The 20,095-nt window shown below is 37.9% G+C and overlaps 1 protein-coding gene across 1 annotated transcript; it reads left to right on the top strand.

The window, feature by feature from the left end:
• The first annotated feature begins 4,410 nt into the window (after positions 1 to 4,410).
• On the top strand, positions 4,411 to 17,395 carry LOC145914297 (rab GTPase-activating protein 1-like). The gene is made up of 22 exons (XM_083002105.1): positions 4,411 to 4,565; positions 5,063 to 5,153; positions 5,614 to 5,673; positions 5,860 to 6,109; positions 6,398 to 6,572; positions 6,714 to 6,808; positions 7,042 to 7,173; positions 7,627 to 7,764; positions 8,104 to 8,282; positions 9,438 to 9,604; positions 10,079 to 10,238; positions 10,698 to 10,948; positions 11,228 to 11,416; positions 12,031 to 12,156; positions 12,463 to 12,606; positions 13,255 to 13,425; positions 13,564 to 13,656; positions 13,903 to 14,013; positions 14,074 to 14,199; positions 14,766 to 14,924; positions 14,998 to 15,165; positions 15,925 to 17,395. Exons 1-22 carry the CDS (start codon positions 4,479 to 4,481, stop codon positions 16,138 to 16,140), a joined length of 3,288 nt encoding a protein of 1,095 aa, XP_082858231.1. The 5' UTR covers positions 4,411 to 4,478; the 3' UTR covers positions 16,141 to 17,395.
• Positions 17,396 to 20,095: the final 2,700 nt, after the last annotated feature.

The following is a 20,095-nucleotide window of genomic DNA, read 5'->3' as shown; positions in this document are numbered from 1 at the left end:
AGCACCTTTAACAGAACAACCCAAAATATAAAAATGTATATCACTTAAAAATATTGACTGCTTAGTTTTAATACCATGAAATTGCTACTTCCTGACATTGATTTCAAGACGGGTATTACACAGTATATCAATGCTAAAACTGCAGGAAATAATATTTTATGAAAGATCACAGTTTCACCCGCAGTCTCCAATTCCACAGCAACGTTCAATGCAAGCTCTTTCAGGGGCGAAGTTGCCTTTATCATCGCATAAAGCCGAGTTGGCCAACATGATTCACACGATAACGACTTTCTCATGTTAGCAGTGCTTGTGTATTTGAGATCACAAGTGCAGTTGCTTAAAATAGTTTGTAATTTTGTTTTCTGAAGTTGTTTTGACACAAATCTTTACTGTGTTGATCTTATGTAGTAAAGTACAAGGTTTGCAACCTTGCCCGTTCTGTATTATTGTACAAAGTTTGTAATTGACGTTATTTAGGCTCAATACTTTGCACACACTGATAAATACAACGATTCGCAAATACTCGTAATACATATATGTCTATTTCTTTAGAAATACGTTAGAACAGTGGTTCTCAAACTGTGGTACGCGTACCACTAGTGGTACGCGAGAGCTTTTCCAGTGGTACGCGATTTAGTCTACTCTGTACAATTTGCCGCACTTTGCAGAAGCCAAAACCGCTGCAAATACATGATGTCGGTTTTCTTCATTGTGTATTTGTGACGCAATAGTATCAACGTGAAATTGTTGCACTGTTGAAGTAATTCTGACGTCGTGTATTCAACTGTGCAACAATTTCACGTTGATACTACTCCGTCACAAATGCACAATAAGGAAAACCAAGCAACTGGTGATATTGGTAATACGGTGGTACGCAGTGTATTAAAAAACAAATGAGCGGTACGTGATTGAAAAAAGTTTGAGAAACACTGCGTTAGAATGACAATACCTCCGACACAGGCCTTCTTTTCGCACGAATTTCACAATGGATAGAAGGTCCATGGCCGTTCTGTCATTCGATTTCAGTTTACTTTGTGTAATCAAGCCGGCAAGCTTTCTGGCGTATTCCTCCTCGTCAACGTATGGACAGTTTTCATCGTTTAGTACTGGTTCGTTACACGGTCCATTAATAAAGATGCCTGAATATCAAAAAGGATATTAAGTTATGACGAAAGCAGCATTTAAGTGCAAATGACAACCGAAGTGAACGCGCATGAGCGCTTGCTGCATACAATACTTTGGTCAAAACAGAAATTCCAATGTAAGGCCAATAGGGACTTATTCGGTTTCAGCGAGTTTAAAGCGGTTGAAAAAGCACAAGCACAATTCGTCAATTCCAATGTTACCCATGAAGGATTTTGCAACCCCAAAATTTTAGAAGCAGCAAAAAAACAAGTTCTTCGGTATTTTGGAACTCATGTCTACTGCTGCAGAAATTAACTGGTCGAAGACATTCGTATATGTCAGTGTGTCATTCTTTGTGAATTTGTCGTTAATGTTGTAGCGCTTTGTGTCTTATGTACAAGGAGACATTGCAAAGCCCTTGCTGCTGCACGAAGATAAATTAAACTTTTAAACTTTTATCAAAAAATTGATGACACCACTTACCTTGCACGGAGCGTTTTCTTCGTGCTGTGAATAAAAAAAAAACGCAGAAATTAATATATTAAGATAAGGGTGCACTTTTCTTCAATGCAAGTCTGTGGGAGGCCTAGTTTACAGCTGAGTTATGTGGCAACTGTTTTTCCATCTATTCCTTTCGCTTACCTGAAGGGCAACCAACGCCATTTGTCTCGTAAAGATAGTCACAGACACACTGTTTAGCTACATCGAGATCAGGTTCGGTAAGCAAAGATTCCAGTGCATTCAACCAGCAGTCAGTCTCGGCAGAAAGATCACTTAATGGAAATAAAAACTTTTGTTTGCAATTAACACATTTTTATAAACTACGAATATAAAACAATACTTTTAACGACGGCTACTTGATGAAAACAGAACAGATTACGTTTTGTCAAGTCAAAAATACTTCATAGAAAGTTTGTGAATATTTCAAGCAAGATGTTTTCGAAACTTTTCCAATTGTGTTTAGCACATTTCAACAGTTCAAACTTGTTTAGAGCATACCCGCCATTTGTACATCGAAGACTTTCTCCGTCGTACCACGATCCCTGTTCAATCACAAAATCCACCACACTAGCCCAAGTAAAGTCATTGATGGAATTGTTGGCCATGCAATTGTCGAAAAACAAGTTGAGGGCACCGACTTCGCGGCGTCGACGCTTTTTATCGTGGCATCCTTAAACGTGTAGAAAAGTTTAAAATTTCGTGCTTTAAATTCTGATCCAACGTATTTCCTCTGTATCGTTATTTGTGCGTGATTTGTTAAGTCTCAAACAAACTCGTTCGTTAATCGATGAAGAAAGTCATGTTAAAATCAGCACATCTTTACAATAGTGTAATTATACCTCTTGCCACAATAATGGCGAATCCAAGTAAGATTAAAGACCTGAACATATTCCTTCTGTTTTCAGCACCAACCATAAGTTCTTGCTGGTAGATATCTGAAGGCCAACTATGCAATAAGGTCCCAAACAAAGAAAACAATGTGGTATTTGTAATTGTCTTCGTACGGATGCACATATCCTGGATATTGAATCATGTATATGGAGTTTATCATTGGAACAGAATAGAGTTGTTTACGTTCCTCTACAGCCGAAATAATAACTTCAATACATAATCAGGAGCAAAGCTGGTTGTGGTTAATTCAACAAACAAGTATTTTCGACATTTTGCACGGTATAATCAGTATCATCTCATTATATTTGCGTCAGAAACAAATATTGCAAACACGCAAAAAATATTCGTGTACTTGTATTTGCTAAGGTTGGTGCCAACAATATGTGCATGTTGTATGTGGCACCGCAGATTGTACTCGGTTTTTATTGTTGACTAAAAATCAATTCATCACGAAGAAGACATGAAAACGTTTTCAGATACGCAAAACGCAATAAAAACTTTATTATTGTTACGTTTCTTAAACAAACGCTTTCCTTAGTCCTCAGGACGCTGCATTAACGGCTAAACACAAGCCTGTTTCAGCACAACGGTTTTCAAATTAGATTAAATCTTGTTCATCAAACTTTAAAATACCAGCAGACGAATAACAATCTACAAAGCAGTCTGGCAGTCATCCTTGTTCAAATAAAATCTCGCGTTAGTCCCGTTTCTATCTTCCATATCACCAGTCTTTTTTGGCCCAACGGTGTCACGTGAGAGGGAGGGAGCTAGCGCTGCGATGTAAAATCAACGTGCGGTGACTGGTGCGTTCGAGACAATTACGTGAAGACAAATATAAATTAACACGAAACATTTCAGGTGAAAGGTAAATGAATAATAGGTGAAATAAAAGCGTGAAAACTTGGATGAAAACGTCAAACAAGTGATCGCACGTTCTTTGCGATACATTATTGTTAATATGTGAAACTTTAAGAACACCTGGGCCCATTAACATATGATTTCAGTAACTGTGGTCGTACGGGTGCACACATTGTGAATAATAAATCACAGTTATTGAGTTCATGATCAGAAAAGAATAGGCTGGTGTGTTTACCTTTTGGGGTGTTTGTTAACGAACAAATTTTGGCAAAATAAATAAGTAACCACGATGTAAGGATCCTTGGGAATTTAAATTTCCTTCGTTTGATGCATACTATGTATCGCACTGATTGTATTCGATCCGTATTGTTTTTTTTTTAAAAACAAACCACCACGAAAAAGGCAACAGGACATTGAAGGGGATTTGAGTGCAAATATTCCATTTGGGGAATTAATTGTGCTTGTTCTTTTTTATTATATCTTCAAATCTGATGTTTGGTTTTGTTCAACGATATTCTTATACACATAAGCTATGCAAATTAGGCAAAAATCATACTGACGAATCTCCCAAATTTCAAACTGACGATCTCCCAAATTTACCTCAGCTAGGTACCATGCATCGCATTGTTGTTGCATTCAAAGTCTATGCTCATGATAACCTGAAGGAAAATGGCAATACACCGGGATAGCCAGTTCGCAAAAACTGATCCACATATGAGTCTATGTAACATGGAAATCTGTGTAAACGCTAACGGCCAGGTGTTAACGACGCAACCATATGTGTAACAACCACCCGACGCAACCATTTTTTATTAGTAATTTTTAACAAAAAAAACAATACTGAATTATACCGTTAATAATTGCTTGAATTTTTTGTCCCTGAAGTGGTGTAACATTATGTTGTTTATGTTGCTCACCAAACCATGTCGTTTGAGCACTTTCGCTGCAGAACAGAATACACAAAAGCTGCTATTTGGTTTGGTCTTAAACTTTAATGTATGTTGCGAGTTGCGAGTTCACTGTGAACATCTTTTTTTGTTTTTATAACAATTAGCTTGAAGTATAACTGCAATTGTTACAAATAGCATACTTCATGTCGGGCCATGGACCATTTGTCAGTTAACAGTGCTTCATCAGACAACATTTCCTCTGAGTTTGAGGTCGTACAAGGAATGGAAATTGGATTGAAGGTGGGTTTTTATTCGGTTACATTCCAGCTTGCAAATCGTGTGAAGTATTTGGTCCAGATATGAACCTGCCAAAATGTGTCTAAACATAATGATAATAATGTTTCTATGATGTTTTTATTTTGTAGATTGTGATTACACATACACGGGTTTCTGTAAACATAGTGTTGAAGGAAAATATCTTAGGAATGGCATTTCACAAAGAGGCCTTTACACCAAATTTTGATTTTATAAATAAACTTATTCCACTACAACCTTTTCTCATTTACTTGCCAGATTGGAAACAAATGATATAGGCTATTCTTCGCACACTTCTGCAAAAATTTACCGATAATCCTTGCAATATTAATTAGCTAATGCATTAACATATGAAAAAATGTTGCGATCGTCCGCGCAATTAACAATCGCCGAAACAAAATCCTCCGCGCATGAAACAAACTTTCCAATCTGATTTACTTGTGCTCAAGTCATTATGTACATTTGTTCTCTTGTTATAATAGATAGCTGGAAATGGAAATGAATCAGATCTAAAGCAGAGTTTAAAGGAAACAATGGACAATAGTCAAACAACCATAACCTCCAATGATACTGGTATAATGGGCAATCTTACTCTATTAGTTAAAACTTGTCTTTTAATGCTGCAGTGTCATAAGGCAATAGATTTTGTTGTGAAGTTCTGATCATGTCTGCATGAATAAGTTTACAATAGATGAGTTGGTGGAGTAAAAGCCCCATAAATACTAGAATCTATTTTGCACTGTTTTAAACCCTGAAATAATAATAAATGGAGATGTAATTTTGACCAATTAATTCTTTGTTGTGATTTGGCTACAAGCTTTTTTGTTATCTGCAATTTATAATTCAAACAGAACAGTTTGTTTTTAATCAATGTTGTTTTGTAATTTTAAATGAATATTGATTTTCTTGTGATTAATTGAACCTACCCTGTCATGGTGCCTGGAAATTTAAATCAAAGTCAAAAAATATTATACTTTAAAAAATAAGTGTTCAAAAACAGGTATAATTTTTTTCTAATGGGCCTTATTTTCAGGTATGTCTGTTGAAGACAAACCAGAACCCAGGCCAGATTCCCTGAATATTGGTAGTGATGGTAAGTGCAAACTTCTATCAAACAGTTTATGAACAATAAAATGTGTGTAAATATATTTGTATATTTGGTTCTAATGCACAAGATACTGTACTAGGTTCAATGTAACTTATTAGTCTATTTTTTACCATTTTTGTATATACCTGTTTTTTCTTTGTTATTTAGAAAATTTGTGGCATGTTTATTTAGAAATGAAAGCAAAACTTCTTTCTGAAGATGAGGATTGCATACTTTTTAATGGAGTTTACTATCTGGGCTGTGCATCAGTGAATGCCCCACGCAGTGAACCAGAAGCGTTACGCACCATTTCAATTCTCAGATGTCAACAGGAGCCCAGTAGCTTGCATAAATCTGTGGAACTTCCTGGCGACACCGACACTGACAACAAACAGATTGAGATTGTTTTAAGCATTCCCAGCAGAGCAGATGGAACAGTGAGGTGATTGTTTTCTAATTCCTTAGTGAATATTCATTGCCTCCAACCAGCTGACATTGTTTTCTTCCAATGAAAAATTTACATATTCACTGCCACAGTCCATTGTTTGTACACACTCTTTTGGTGCTATAATATAACATGCAAATTACCTTGCCACATTATGTCCCATTCTTGCAATGAAAAAGTACAATTGCACCAGTGTTTGTACAATGTTTGCATAGCCTGTGCAAAGGTGCATAGACTCCAGATACTTGATCAAATCATTTTGTAACTGATTTTCTTGCATTGTAGATTACTGGAGCCTGAAGGCAGTGTGGTAATGGGCTCGTTCAAACTTTATACCATCCTGTTTTGTGTCCGAGGCACAGATGACAGCATTGAACGTGATTGCTTTGCATTCACTGAATCCCATCAACAATCTGGAATATTCCAATGCCATGTGTTTCGATGTGATGTGCCTGAAGCTGTAAGACATATAGGATACCATGCATAAGAATAACATATTTGATATTGATGATTTTGTTGGATAATAGTTGCAAATGCTAAATACAAGTTTCTGTTTACTGTAGCATTGTGGCTGTATGTACAACACAGATTTACTTTGTAGGTGCGTAAGGTGCTGTACAGCTTTGAACTGGCCTTTCGAAGCATTCCAAAAAGTCCTGGCGAGCAACCTGCTAGTGGAATACAGCTTCTCAAAAGGTTTGTGCTTGTTGAACACACATTTGTTAGCTTTACAAAGTCCCAAACATTTAGCAGCAACATGCAGATATATGTATTTGTGATCTGTAATTGTGCTTACATTTCATTTTCATAATATGGTTTTAATGGAAACTTTTGTTTTGGCAGAATGTGCTTAGTCGTCATTCTCAAACCATTTGCATGGACAACATTGGTGCATTTTTCACATTAAACAAATGTTTTTTTTTTGTTAGGTCGCAAATCCCAGAGGGGGAATCAGTGGTTGCCCACGACAGCAGTCATTTGTCCCCAAGTGCAACTGATGATTTTTCGCAACAAGTTGTTGATGACGCAATTTATGGCTTTACCGTATCACTGGAAATCAAGTTAGTACAACTTCGTCTAGATCTTGTTGTTGTTTGTTACATATCAGTATGTAGCAGAATCCAAATGACTGTAGTTATTTTGTTACCTTATTTTGTAAATTTGATCGCATCTATATGTACGAAAAAGTCAAAACTGTGTTGTTCCAAGCTTCTTGGGCAATGAATTTTATAAACTCTCTGATGTCAAGTAATAATTGAACCCTGATTAGCTGATAGGCTGATTACTTATGCCTTATTTTATTTTCCCTAACTATAATTTGAATTTGAATCAAATGTGTGAACTAAAAATGTCCTACTTTTTTATTTATGTTTTTTTTTAGCCAATTTCTAGCGATATTATGTCAAAATAATGTTTATTTTAATGTAAAAAAAACTATGATTGCAATTCTCTGTGGATATTGAAACTTTCAAGTGCATCGCTTGTTTTTTAAGAGAAGACTTAAAATTTTGCAGGGAAGATGACGGAAAGGGTGGTTATGCTACTGTACCATGGGATAAAACATCATCTTGCTTTAAATTCAGAAAAAATCTGGAGAAAAAAGTTATTGTAACGGTTACACAAACTAGCAACATTGAACTAACCATAGAAAGGTATGGTTTAAAAAATTGACGGACCTAAATATTTTTTACTATTTTGTCATTCGTGGGTTTTTTCTGGACTGTATTTACGTTTTTGTAAGTTGTTGTCAACAGTGGATTGTATCATCACAATATGTCTATTTTAGCATGATAATTTGGTTAAGTTAAGCATAAAAACTTTAATCTTTTTTAAATAAATTTATCTGAAAGTGTAAGTACAGATATACAAGCAACAACATATAAATATAACTAAATGTTTAGGTTTTCACAAGAAACTGCTTCAATAATAGTTTGCAAAAGAAAATATGTTCATTTAATAAAAATATTGATGCAATTTAATCTGCATGACAGGTGCTTTGGCTTGCTTCTGACCCCTGGAAGAAATGTAAAGCAAAGTGACATGCACTTGCTCGATATGGAAAGAGCAATAGTGGATGAGGAATGTCCAAACCAAGGCATACACACTATAGTGGGCACATGGAATCCCACCCACCACCATTTTGCACTTCTAAACACTGAAACACAAAAAGGTGAAATTTAAAGCTGTGCAAATGTATATGTAAGTCATTTAGTGTCTTTATGCCATGGCAGTATACATAGAAATAGCTTTGCAAATACCTAGGTGTGCTGTGTGTTATTCAGAATTGATCACATATTATCATGCTTCAACGGACAACAGGTGGCATATGACACTGGCAATTGCTAAGCAACCTCCACTTACAATTTTGTTGAAATACCTCTTACTTTTTATGTGGGACTTGTGTTGTTGTGAGCAGTATTGTAGGTCTGACATTGTTTAGGCAGTGGCTAATGTGCCATGTATTTAATCAAGACAAAAAAGGTGTATAATATTATGTGTCTGTGATGATTAATAGCTTTGTGGCCGGTCAAAATGTCATTAGTGAAATATTGAACAACTATTAGCTGCTTGTTTTTTGTAATTTAGATAAAGGCATAACAGTTTGAGAGCTGCAGACAGGGTGTACACGCACTGTTTCGCCCTGTGAGGTCTCATCAGTGCAGCTGTTGACTGGCACTGTGCTAGCTTTTACACTAGCGGGCACACTGATTTCCACTTTGTGGTACCGTTCGGTCAACGTCAATCCGTTGGGTACCCTATAATGAGTACCAAACAATAGAGTACTCAGTATAGGGTACTCAGAAACTACATAACAGTTTCTTTTCGAATTGTTATACTTCATTTGCTGTTTGTGTTAACTGGACCTATGTGTTAAAAGTATTTTTTTATCAATATGTTGATGATATTTGTTACCAGTGTAAGGTTGTTTTGTTACTATTGTGTCAGGAGCCAGTTTGTTGTTGTAGAGATGCGATAGTTGTTTACTGCACATTTTGTGTCAAAATGTATATTTCACAATTGCCTCATGAAGACGCTAATGGGTTTAATTGTAACTAAAATATTTTTAAAGCAGTGTAAATTTATAGCCAATTGTTGTGTATACTAAACTTTAATTGGGATTTAAAGGATGCAGTTTCAAATAGATGCAATGTGTCGAGATATGAGAATAGACACACAAATGTAATTTGCCAAATTTGCATAATCTATAAAGTATTCAACAGATAAAACCTAATCTAAATAAAGCAATATGTTCAGTAGCTAGTTTTCTTAATTTGTGCCAAATGTGGTATCAATAAAATATATAATTTTCTGAAATATTGTTTAGGTACTCGTGTATTTCTAAGTGTCGCTGCTGACCTTGTGGTGCAAGAAATTCAGGAACCTGTTCGATTCCTTGTTGAAACTAAAGCCAGAGTTTTTCCACAGTCAGAAAAATTCTGGTACTTCGGAAAGAAAATTTTGCATGAAAACTTTTTTTTAAGGCTTAATGAGGTAAGAGGTAATTCAAATGTACAGTCGACTTTTTCTTTTGTGTAACTTAAGTCAAATTGTTGTATTTATGAAAGTAAAAGCTATATAAAAACTATAATGTTGAGGTTTTTTGTCACTGGTGTGCAACATACTGTCAGCTGTATTTTCAATTGTTTCCTGTAGAAAATGGGGCTGATACTAACTGCAGTTTAGCTAACACTATAAAATTGGCCCAAGAAACTATTGTGTGAAGGGCATGTTGTGAGATAGTGGGGAGCTTTTGTATTTTAACTTAATACTTGCTTTGCTTTTTTATAAACACTATTCATGCTTTTAACAAAGCAAAATATATTTGTCTGTTTTAACAAGACTGACAGATTTCAGCCTAAAATGAAAGTTTCTGAGATAGTGGCCAAGAAACTGTTACTATGAATATACATAATTGTTCTTTGTAAAATGTAAAAATTTGCCAATTGATAGCATTTTTCTATGCAGTTGCCAAACCAAAAAGTCAGCACAAAGATGTTTGAAGTGGTAAGCGTCCAAAGCGAGACATCTCGATTGAAATGGTCATCCATGCACAGTCCTAGGCATCATCCACATCAGGAGCATGCTCTCAGTTCCTCCTGCCCTCAGGATGAGGAAGATGATGATGGTAGGAAGTTTGACTTCATATTTTCCTTTTATTGAAGCAGACTTTAAGGCAATTTGTCACTTTTACCATGTTGGATTGTTTTTCGAATTTTGTGGTTTACTAAAGAACGAATTATCAGCTTTTATCCTAGTGTCTCAAACTCTTTAGGCACACCGCACACTCAGATCCTTAATTGTTTGCAGCACACCAAACTTTTCAGTCAGTTCAAAAATAACAAGGAAACAACAGGTGGTCAGCATGGTTAGGTGAACAAATTGCTTTGATTCCTGGCTGCTTTTAGTTCCCACCTTGTTTATTTTTAATTAGTGTGATCAAGGGAACCGGCAACTGCAGTGGTAGTCGATGCTATTTTAAATAAAATTTCTTGTGGCACACCTGAAACCACCTCTCGGCACACTGTTTTAGAAACTCTGCCCTAGGGTTACATGTCTTTCATGGTGCAATATCATTTCTATGCAGACACAGACGAGCCATTACTAAGCGGATCTGGAGAAGTGAATAGAGAGTGTTCGCAGCGGGTGCTTTCAGACTGGGGCGATGCTTTGTCCAGATGGCACGCAGACTTATCCAAACGCCCAGCTGGCTTGAGGTCGTTGGTTCGTCAGCCCGGGGGCGTCCCGGACGCCTTAAGAGGGGAGGTATGGCAGCTGCTGGCTGGTTGCCACGACAACGAAGCCATGCTTGAGAAGTACAGGAATTTGATAGTGAAGGTGGGCGGACGAATGCGATTTTTTGCGTTCAGTGCAATATGTGTTATGTTTTTTTGTTGCAAATATGTCCTTATGCTAACCGTTTTTTTAAAAAAAAAAAGGTTTTGAAAAGGAAACTCTTCACAAAAGAAAAATCGCACTTCGCAAAATTTGATCTGTTTTCTTTAATATTGGACTTGCAAGATGCGCCCGTTTATTTTCACGCTGATTAGTGTCAGGCAAATATTTTTCCTAACGCCTCCTATTTCCTTAACACAACATCACCTGCTGTGTGTGTAGGATTCACCACAAGAGAACATAATTCAGCGGGACATACACCGCACTTTTCCTGCCCACGACTATTTTAAGGACACTGGTGGATTGGGTCAAGACTCGCTGTACAGGATATCGAAAGCTTATTCTGTCTATGACCAGGAGGTTGGTTACTGTCAGGGTCTGTCCTTCCTGGCTGCTGCATTGCTTCTACATGTAAGTGAATGACACATTGTGGTTGTTTTAGTAGCGGTTCATGGGTATATGTTACGTATACTATTAGTGGCGAATGTAGGAAAAAATTGGAGGGGTGTTCGGTTTTAGTAGCTAATTAATGCAGCCGTTAGTTGCGGTTAAAATGTTTTTTGACAATGCAAATTCCATGCAAAATTTACGATGCAAATTCTGCTTTGAAACCAAGTAACGCATTACGGTAGGACGCGAAATAACAACTTACGTCCGCGAAAACACAAGACTTCTTATGTATATGTCCTCTTTAATTTAACGAAAAACGGAAAAACAACTCAAAATAGTATATTAACTATATATAGTAAACCACGCGTAAAGTGTTGTGCGTTTTGCACTTTATATCTGTTTGAAATTAAAACGTTGGAAGCAAACGGTGCGTATTCTACTTCGTTGATCTCTGAGTTTGAATGTCAAGAGAATAATATTCTTACTCCATCGTTATTTTCCACGTCTCCGTATTTGACAAAACAAAAAAAACACGCATCTGACTCCCACATTTTTTTATGTCACAAAAGAAATAGCTGACATTGCTGAGCCAGCTAGACAAAAATTGAACTTTGATCTTCTTTGTGTCACTGTAGATGCCCGAAGAGCAAGCGTTCTGCGTTCTCATCAAAATCATGTACGATTACAAGATGCGGGATTTGTTTAAGAACGGGTTTGAGGCGTTACACACAAAGTTCTACCAACTCGAAAGGTCGATGGAGGTTTGTAAAATCCGAACTTTCTTAAACACGTCGGCAGTTGTTATGCATCTTGATGAAAAAAAATCAAATCAAAGCTACTGTCAGAATAATAATCACATCCCGAAGAATTTTATTTCTAAATGATTCCTTTTGCAACATGGACCAACTGTCGTTACTTCTTTACATTCTAACACTAAGTTCCGCATATTATGTCCCTCACCGAAAGTAGCTCTAATGTTTCATCGACTTTCGCTCCAGTCAACTACAATTACTCCTTATAAATAAACTACATTAAACCTTGCTGAACGTAACTTGGTGTGTTCACAGGACTTGATGCCGAGCCTGTACGATCACTTCAAACAGCTGGCGATCGAGGTTCATATGTTCTCCAGCCAGTGGTTCCTCACTCTTTTCACAGCTAAGTTTCCTCTAAACATGGTCTTCCAAGTAGTCGACATCTTTCTTAGCGAGGTAACAGTTACTTACCCACTTTTGTTAAATCCACCGTGTTGTTTTCACAAAGTATATTTGAATGTTGAGAATATATAATGGAATAATGGTGTTTCGTAATGCCTGCCGTTATTCACTTACTGAATCCACGTGTTAGTTTGCCAACTGAATAAAATATAAACCACTTTTGCAGCTGATAATAAGCAAATAAGCCTCACTGTAACTAGTATGTTTAGATGTGTGAATTTTAAAGCAAATAATCCTAAATGTGTGGTCTTTCCCATGTTTCCTTAGCACCCTAAACCAGGGCTTCTAATACTGTGTGTAGTGGCATACCGGTGTGTCGCGACAATGTTTATTTATTATGTAATAGGCATACCACTACAATTGTCGGATTCCTTCATGACAATTATTCAAAATAAACAACGTTCGGAAGTAAAATCGCCCCCAAATCAAAGCAATTCGTTTTCCTAACAAGGGCCACGAACTATAAGTTTCCTTTATAACTTGAACTGACTAAAAAGTTTGGTGAGCCGCAAACTAATTAAGAGGATCCGAGTGTCGCGAGCCTAAAGGTTTGAGAAACCCTGCTCTACACCGTTTCATCCGCTTTCTTTATGGTCATCCGGTGGTTGTCAAACTCTACAATTAATTAAACCTGTTTTTCAGGGTGAACTTGTCGTCTTCCGTGTTGCCCTCGGTCTGCTGCTTTGTTGTCGACAAGAACTTCTCACATTAGACTTCGAAGGGGTTCTCAAATACTTTCGCGTTCAGCTGCCCAAGAAATACCGCAACGATGACCAGACTAAGCTGCTCATACAGACAGCTGTCCAGACTAAGGTTAAAATCTTTGAATGTTTATTTTACACCTAATTTTGATTGTTAAAAATGGCAGTGTACAATAGTTGCCAAACCGCAATATAGTATGTAAGCTGCTCGAACGTTTTGTGTGAAATTTTGTTTTCTAAAAAAATTTAGGTAAGTTCCAAGAAGTTGAAACGCTACGAGAAGGATTATCAAGTTGTGAAGGAAAAATTGGCTCTGGAGGAAGATCCAGTTATCAGAATGGAGGTAAACTGTAATCCACAATCACAAACACTTCTCTGTCTAACCTTGTTTCAAATGAACTGTGCTTTTCAGATTTAGCATTGTTAAAAAAACTGATTGTGTAATTACACCTGATAAAGCGAGATGTGTTCAAGAAAATAAAAAAAATCAGTCTTTAAACAGTGCGAAACCACTACAGTACAGTGTAGCGTCACAAGACTATTATATAACTTACATAAAATATAACCTTAAATCATTCTATGACGTCAGCGTGAGAACAAGCAACTGATGGATGCGAACATGCGTTTGGAAATGGAGAACGATGATCTGGCCCAAGAGCTAAACACCACCAAACTTACCCTCCACACGCAGCTGGAAAAAGTACTGAAGGTCAAATCAATATCAGACGGGTTACTTAACTATGGACCATTTTCGTTCCAGACCATGCAACACGCTGATGACCTTCAGTGCGACCTTCAAACGGCGGTGGAGGACCTTCGTGCCACGAGGGAAACAGTGTCTGAACTTACGGATGAAAATCAAAGACTACTGGTCGAAACTAAACAAGTACGCTATAGTTTTGCTGTTGTCTGTTTGTCGCAATACTAAAGGGCAGTGTCGCGTTAGGCCAATTTTGCCCACATAGGGTTTTAAGCACCGGTAGTTATGGAATAATACAAATTTTAGATTCTATTAAAAAACCAAGACACTTTGAGACCGGCTGTTGGTCGCACATCGTCTCGCGGTAGTGTATTGTGTCGAATATTGCAGACAGCTATCAATCCTTTCTATATTTAAACCAGTTCTATAGTTTAAAAAACTGTTCTTCTGACACAAGGTTACAAGATTTTTATTAAAACTGACGTTTCGTCTACCATCTGGTAAGACTTCTTCAGGGTTATGTGGCAACAAGTTGTCGTGTACAGTTCTGTAGTTGTTTAATGTTGAATAGGAAACTATATCTTGCCACTTGCTCTATTAAATATTAAACAGCTACACAGCAGTTAGAGTAATTTCCTGTGTCTAAGTTCCGTATTTGAAAGTACCAACTGTCCAAAACAGGTCGTGTGTTTGACAACATTGTCACAAAGTGCTTTCCTGAACAGCAAGTTGATAAACTCTTTTTCGGCAAGGTAAAAGAAATGTGTCGCCGCGAGATGGCGCGCCAGGACGAGGAGCTAGTTGCCAAGACAAACATCATCAGCGACTACAAGACCATCTGCTCCCAGTTGAGCCAACGTATTGAGGACATCCAAAACCTACACAAAGATGAATTGGAAAGAGTCCGAAAGGTTAAATGAGTTCAGAAGTTCGCGATCAACAATGTTGAAGGCCGTTCGTAAATTTTTGATGTTGTTTCTATAGGAAAACTTGGGAAGTGCCTCCGGTAGCTTGGGGAAAATCCATGTGGGCGACGATGCGGAACGAAAGTCACGTGAGGAAAAGGAGAGACTGCAGAAACTTATCCGGGATCTTGAACTTGAACTTGCGCAAACCAAGCTGAAGCTCGTAGAATCTGAGTGCAAAGTCCAGGTCAGTGCGTAATGGAAAGTATTTAAAGTTTTTTAACCTACTATCATTGAAACAATTTAAAACGTCGAAAAGCGAAGCGTCTAGATATAACAGCGCAGAATTCCAAATAATAATGTCTGTTAAAAGCGTTGTTTGTGACTGTTATTTCTTTTGTACAAGCAAAAATAGTTCAACCTAATGTACTAAATATTGATTGTACTATTTACAGACCACTAAGGGATTTTAACGGACAAAATAAATACTCGTTTTTTTTCACTCTGTTACATAGTTTAAATAAATTGTTACTGATGCTGCCAGGCATATTTATTGCTTAATACTGCTCTTCTGGCAAACTTTATTGTATTTACGTTTCTCGACGTTTCGGCTATTATGCAACAGCCTTCATCAGGAGGAAGTATCTAAGTCTACCACAGTGGACAATTTGAGGCACATAAACAAAAACGCTGCAAAAGAAAGAAGAAGTGAAACAACACTTCATCAGGAGGAAGAAAGAAGAAGTTGTTTCACTTCTTTCTTTTGTAGCGTTTTTGTTTATGTGCCTCAAATTGTCCACTGTGGTAGACTTAGATACTTCCTCCTGATGAAGGCTGTTGCATAATAGCCGAAACGTCGAGAAACGTAAATACAATAAAGTTTGCCAGAAGAGCAGTATTAAGCAATAGTTTAAATAGTTTATAAAAAAAAACTCTGTTAAGCATTTAGACTCAAAAAAATATTTCGGTAAACCTTTTTCGCAAGCGTATTCTTAAAACTATCCAGGACGTGGAACACAAGATGGCTGGTGTGTCGAAGGAGCTGCAGGCGAGCAAGAACACGTGGTTCCAGAAAACGCTCTCGAGCCTCACAACCCGTAAGACCGAAAACCCAGCTCCGGGCAATCTTCCATCGCCAACTTCACAGTCAAACCCCTTCGCCTCGTCGCGCACCCCCACTGACGTCACACAAGCTTACACGAAACGTCAAACTGTAACCTAAAGGCTTGATGACGTCACCATAGCTCCATTATTCGCGTCTGCCTTTTCTGCTGCTGTGGATATGGTCCCGGGAATTTACCCGAAAATCTAAATGTTCTTATATTGTTCAAATGTGTGCGTACGTTTGTGTGTTTTGTTTGTAGGTGCAAATCTAGCTATATATTCATCTGTCTCTCTTCAACAAATTATAGTAGGAGTCAGTTCGATGGTACTAACCATCCAATGTTGTCGGTGTTAAATTTGTCATTAGGTCATGACCAGATCCACTTTCCTGCTTTCAACAAGTGCAATGAACTAGATCGGATTTGTTGCAATAATAACGAAGCAAAAGTGGTTCAAACGACATTTTTAAACCGACCTCATTCACGTTCCGTTTTTGCCCATTTCTTCACATCCCAGCTTGACGTAACATGTGCGAAAATGACGTCATTTTCAACTCCACGTTTCACATGTAATCCATTAAATGTGGCATACTATGTTCGTAAAACCTTTTTTCCATATTGTGCTGTCGTAACTGTAAGCATTGTTGCATGTTCGAAACCGAATTTAAACCTTTTTAGGTAGTTTTAAGAAACGAAGCACATTCCGAAGTACTTCTGTTTTGGAACTTAATTCGTAAGCACATGTTTAGATTTTAGACAATTTTACTGATAACAAACTTTTTGTTTTTGAACGCTCTTACCAGAAATATTTTCGCGGACTTAAAAAAGTTATAAACACTGTCATGCATAAGAACATATAATTCTTTGATAATATGAAGCGCGGCTGAAGATGTTTCAGTTCTTTACCTTCCGTTGAAGCTGAAGTTTACAATATCTTGAAAGAGGTTTATTTTGTTAAACCGGCAGTATTTTCGTTGCGTAAAAGGTTACTTGAAGCTTGTTCAATTTCATATGACTGACACAGCACTTCTAAATAAAGATGTTTCGGTTTTGAAAGCTTATTTTTCCGTATAATATACTATAGGGACTGCTTTTTGCTTGCCTTTCGTTTTTTAACGCATGAACAACTTCGTGTGCACCCCAGCGGCTCGTGTGTGTATGCATTGGTCAATTTTAAGATAGACACAAACTGTTTTTTTTTTCACGTTTTACTAAACAATATGATAACAAAAATTGCTTGAAAAACTCCAATTGTATACTGTGGTACGATAGCGACTATGGCATGACCAAATGTGATTTTATTGCTGTGCTGGTGATTTTTGTTTATTACTCGTTACCAGTGTATACATTCTGGCAAATAAAACTAAAATTCGTCGATAACACGTTGTACTTAGTGGCAGAATAAGACAATTTTTTTTGTAAAATACTACAACTGACATATTGTGTTATAGAAGGCTTTTGCATTACAACTTACACAACACCCCGGCGATACGAGAGGTTATTCCCGTACAAGTGCAAGATGACAACAGAACTCTTTGTGTTACCAGGTTATTTGAACAAAGCCTTTGACGACACACTGGGGTGTTGTTGCATTCGAACTGTCTGGAATTGGGGTTCGTATTGATTTCGGAATCCCCCAAATCACACAGTGACACTTCACTGGACCAGATGTCAGCTGTTTACAAACTCTTCCTTTCAATATTAGGCCTACCGGAATTCCGCAATGCAAGCTTTAAGCAACCAAATTCATTGTTACAGCGCAAAATGGTAACTTCAAACAATGAATGTGGTTTTCTAGATCCAAGGGAAGTGTGGCTCTCGAGGGTTTGTTTAAGTTTTTGGCTGGCACAAAGAACCGCAACACAGGTGCGCTTACGTAAGCCAAGTTTGAAAGCCCTGCTGATATAGATACCCGTGGGCACCTTACATACCTAAACATCACCCCATTGGCCGCACCGCTGCCAAGTCATGCGTAACGGCATGCCGCACAGCACGTGATTGGCAAGTTCAAACGAAAACAAATTTAATTTGCAAGATTATTTTGGCGAAAGATAGGGAAATTTTGTAGGGTCCTATTTTATTGATGGTAAATGTTCAGTGGCGCCGGCAACCCCACAAGAATATCAAATCATATTTGCCCAGTGTAGTTTCGAATTCCAGCATTCAAAATGTTGTATGTGTGATTGATATTGTATGAAGTACGAATCATTTAAGGAGTTTAAGACTCCACAATACAGCTATTTACTGCTTCACACTGTATGCAACTTTTGTCCAAATTTAATTATTCACGCAGCACGTTTACGTTGCTTATCCGATGCGAATGGTTGCACGTAATGAGATTGTAGTCAGCTTGCTCGGTCGGTATTAAGATCAAGTGCCTCGTGCCACACGAATTAATTGATTGTTTCGTGGATTAGCAGCGTTTGGAGTAACAACTCATTAACACAGGAGCAGCGAAGCGTTGGATTTGCCTTGTGTAATCGGCGTCACCTCGATTAGCTGTTAAGTTTCCGGCACCTCCGGGGGCTGTTAACCAAATTACGCCAGCTACCGCCTTAGTTCCCTTTGTCGCATGGCTCTGGTTGGTTCATATGCTGAGTTTTTTTTACTATGGTTCTGTTTATAAAGGTAAGGACTCGCAATTTTAGACACTTATTTCTCGGCTTGTCAGTTCAGACGACATATACTTCTCTAAACAGTCTTTGGTGCCAGTTAGTATATTCGCAGGAGTGTCTTTGATCTTATGGGTGAGAAGTAACCGCTATTCACTGAACACGAAAATTTTCTCACGGTGCTGCGTACATAGGTGCGATATTGCAGTTGGTCTGACTTTCACTGTTACCTCTATGGGAAGTCCGTCAAATTTTGTATTGTTTGTTAAGTCGCTTCGACGGGAATTTTTCTGACAAAATTTCATCACAAAGTAATATTATCCACTACAAATGACGACTTCGTGCGAAGCGCTTTGGTCACTGTGGTTTACATAAGGTCAAAGTCTTTCAAGCCGACAAAACCGCAGCATTTTTCTACGGATCAACGCAGGCAGTGAAGCGTGCTCCCAGACTGGTCGACTAGCATTTCAAATTCCGCAACCCGGCAAAAACAGACCGAAAAACGCAGTCGCGTTGTGATGTGTTTGCTCGCGCCGCACTCAAATTTGAACCACGCGCCTCAAAGGTACCAGTTTTGCTCTGGGCGTCATCCAGTGTGTTAGTGGCTCGTTACGTTGTAAAACATGCGTTTAAAATACAGAACACTTTTCTGGCCAGTTATGTTTTTAATAATTCAGCATTGTGCGGTATTTGCAATAAATTGTATTTACTTAGACAGGCTTGAGACTATGCTGACAACCGGAATTGCAGGTATAGTGTACTCACTTTCTACTGTGCGAGATCAAAGTTTATCATCAAGACTAGAAAGCGCAGCGGAAATTAGGAAGAGGTCAGTGTACAAATTGCCAGCTCCTGTTGCTCAATTAAATAACATCTGACGCTAAAGGTGCAAAGTCTCAAACACAATGGGCATTGTTTACAAACAGCGGGTCTTTATTATCGAGGCGCTCAAATCGTTTGCAGGTTTTCGAATGCCTTTTTATCTTTGGCCCTTGCACCCAAATTGCTGTTGGCAGCGCGTGCTGTTCGACCCTGTTGGGTATCAATTAGCAGGCGCCGATTGACAGACGAAGGTTTATTTTCTTCGGGCATTTAAGACTCGACGCGCATGGCCTGCTAAGCGCATTTGTAAGGAAGTGTTAACGGGGTCGGTTTACGGCTTTGTGTGATGCTTCCAGATTGGAGATGAGCCATAAGGACCTCAGTGGTTTGTGTAGAGATAGAACGAACAGATCGACTATTACAAATTTCTCCAAGTTATCACGTTAGCCAAGCTTTTGATTACTTGTAAAGTGTGTTTGGTTGGGAATTGAGCTTAGGCCTACATCAGTTATGTTCCTTCTTAAGCATGTAACAAACTGTATCTGAAAGCTCGCGCGTATTCTGTGATAAACAGATTGTCAAGACACCAAAGTATTCATAAAGTGTGTTAAAACTGATAAGAGGTTAGCCTTCTCCACAC

This window comes from Ascidia mentula, chromosome 9 (genome assembly GCF_947561715.1).
Source record: "Ascidia mentula chromosome 9, kaAscMent1.1, whole genome shotgun sequence".
Taxonomy (NCBI): Eukaryota; Metazoa; Chordata; class Ascidiacea; order Phlebobranchia; family Ascidiidae; genus Ascidia; species Ascidia mentula.
The sequence above is the reverse complement of the archived record's forward strand: the minus strand, read 5'-3'. Positions and strand labels throughout refer to the sequence as shown.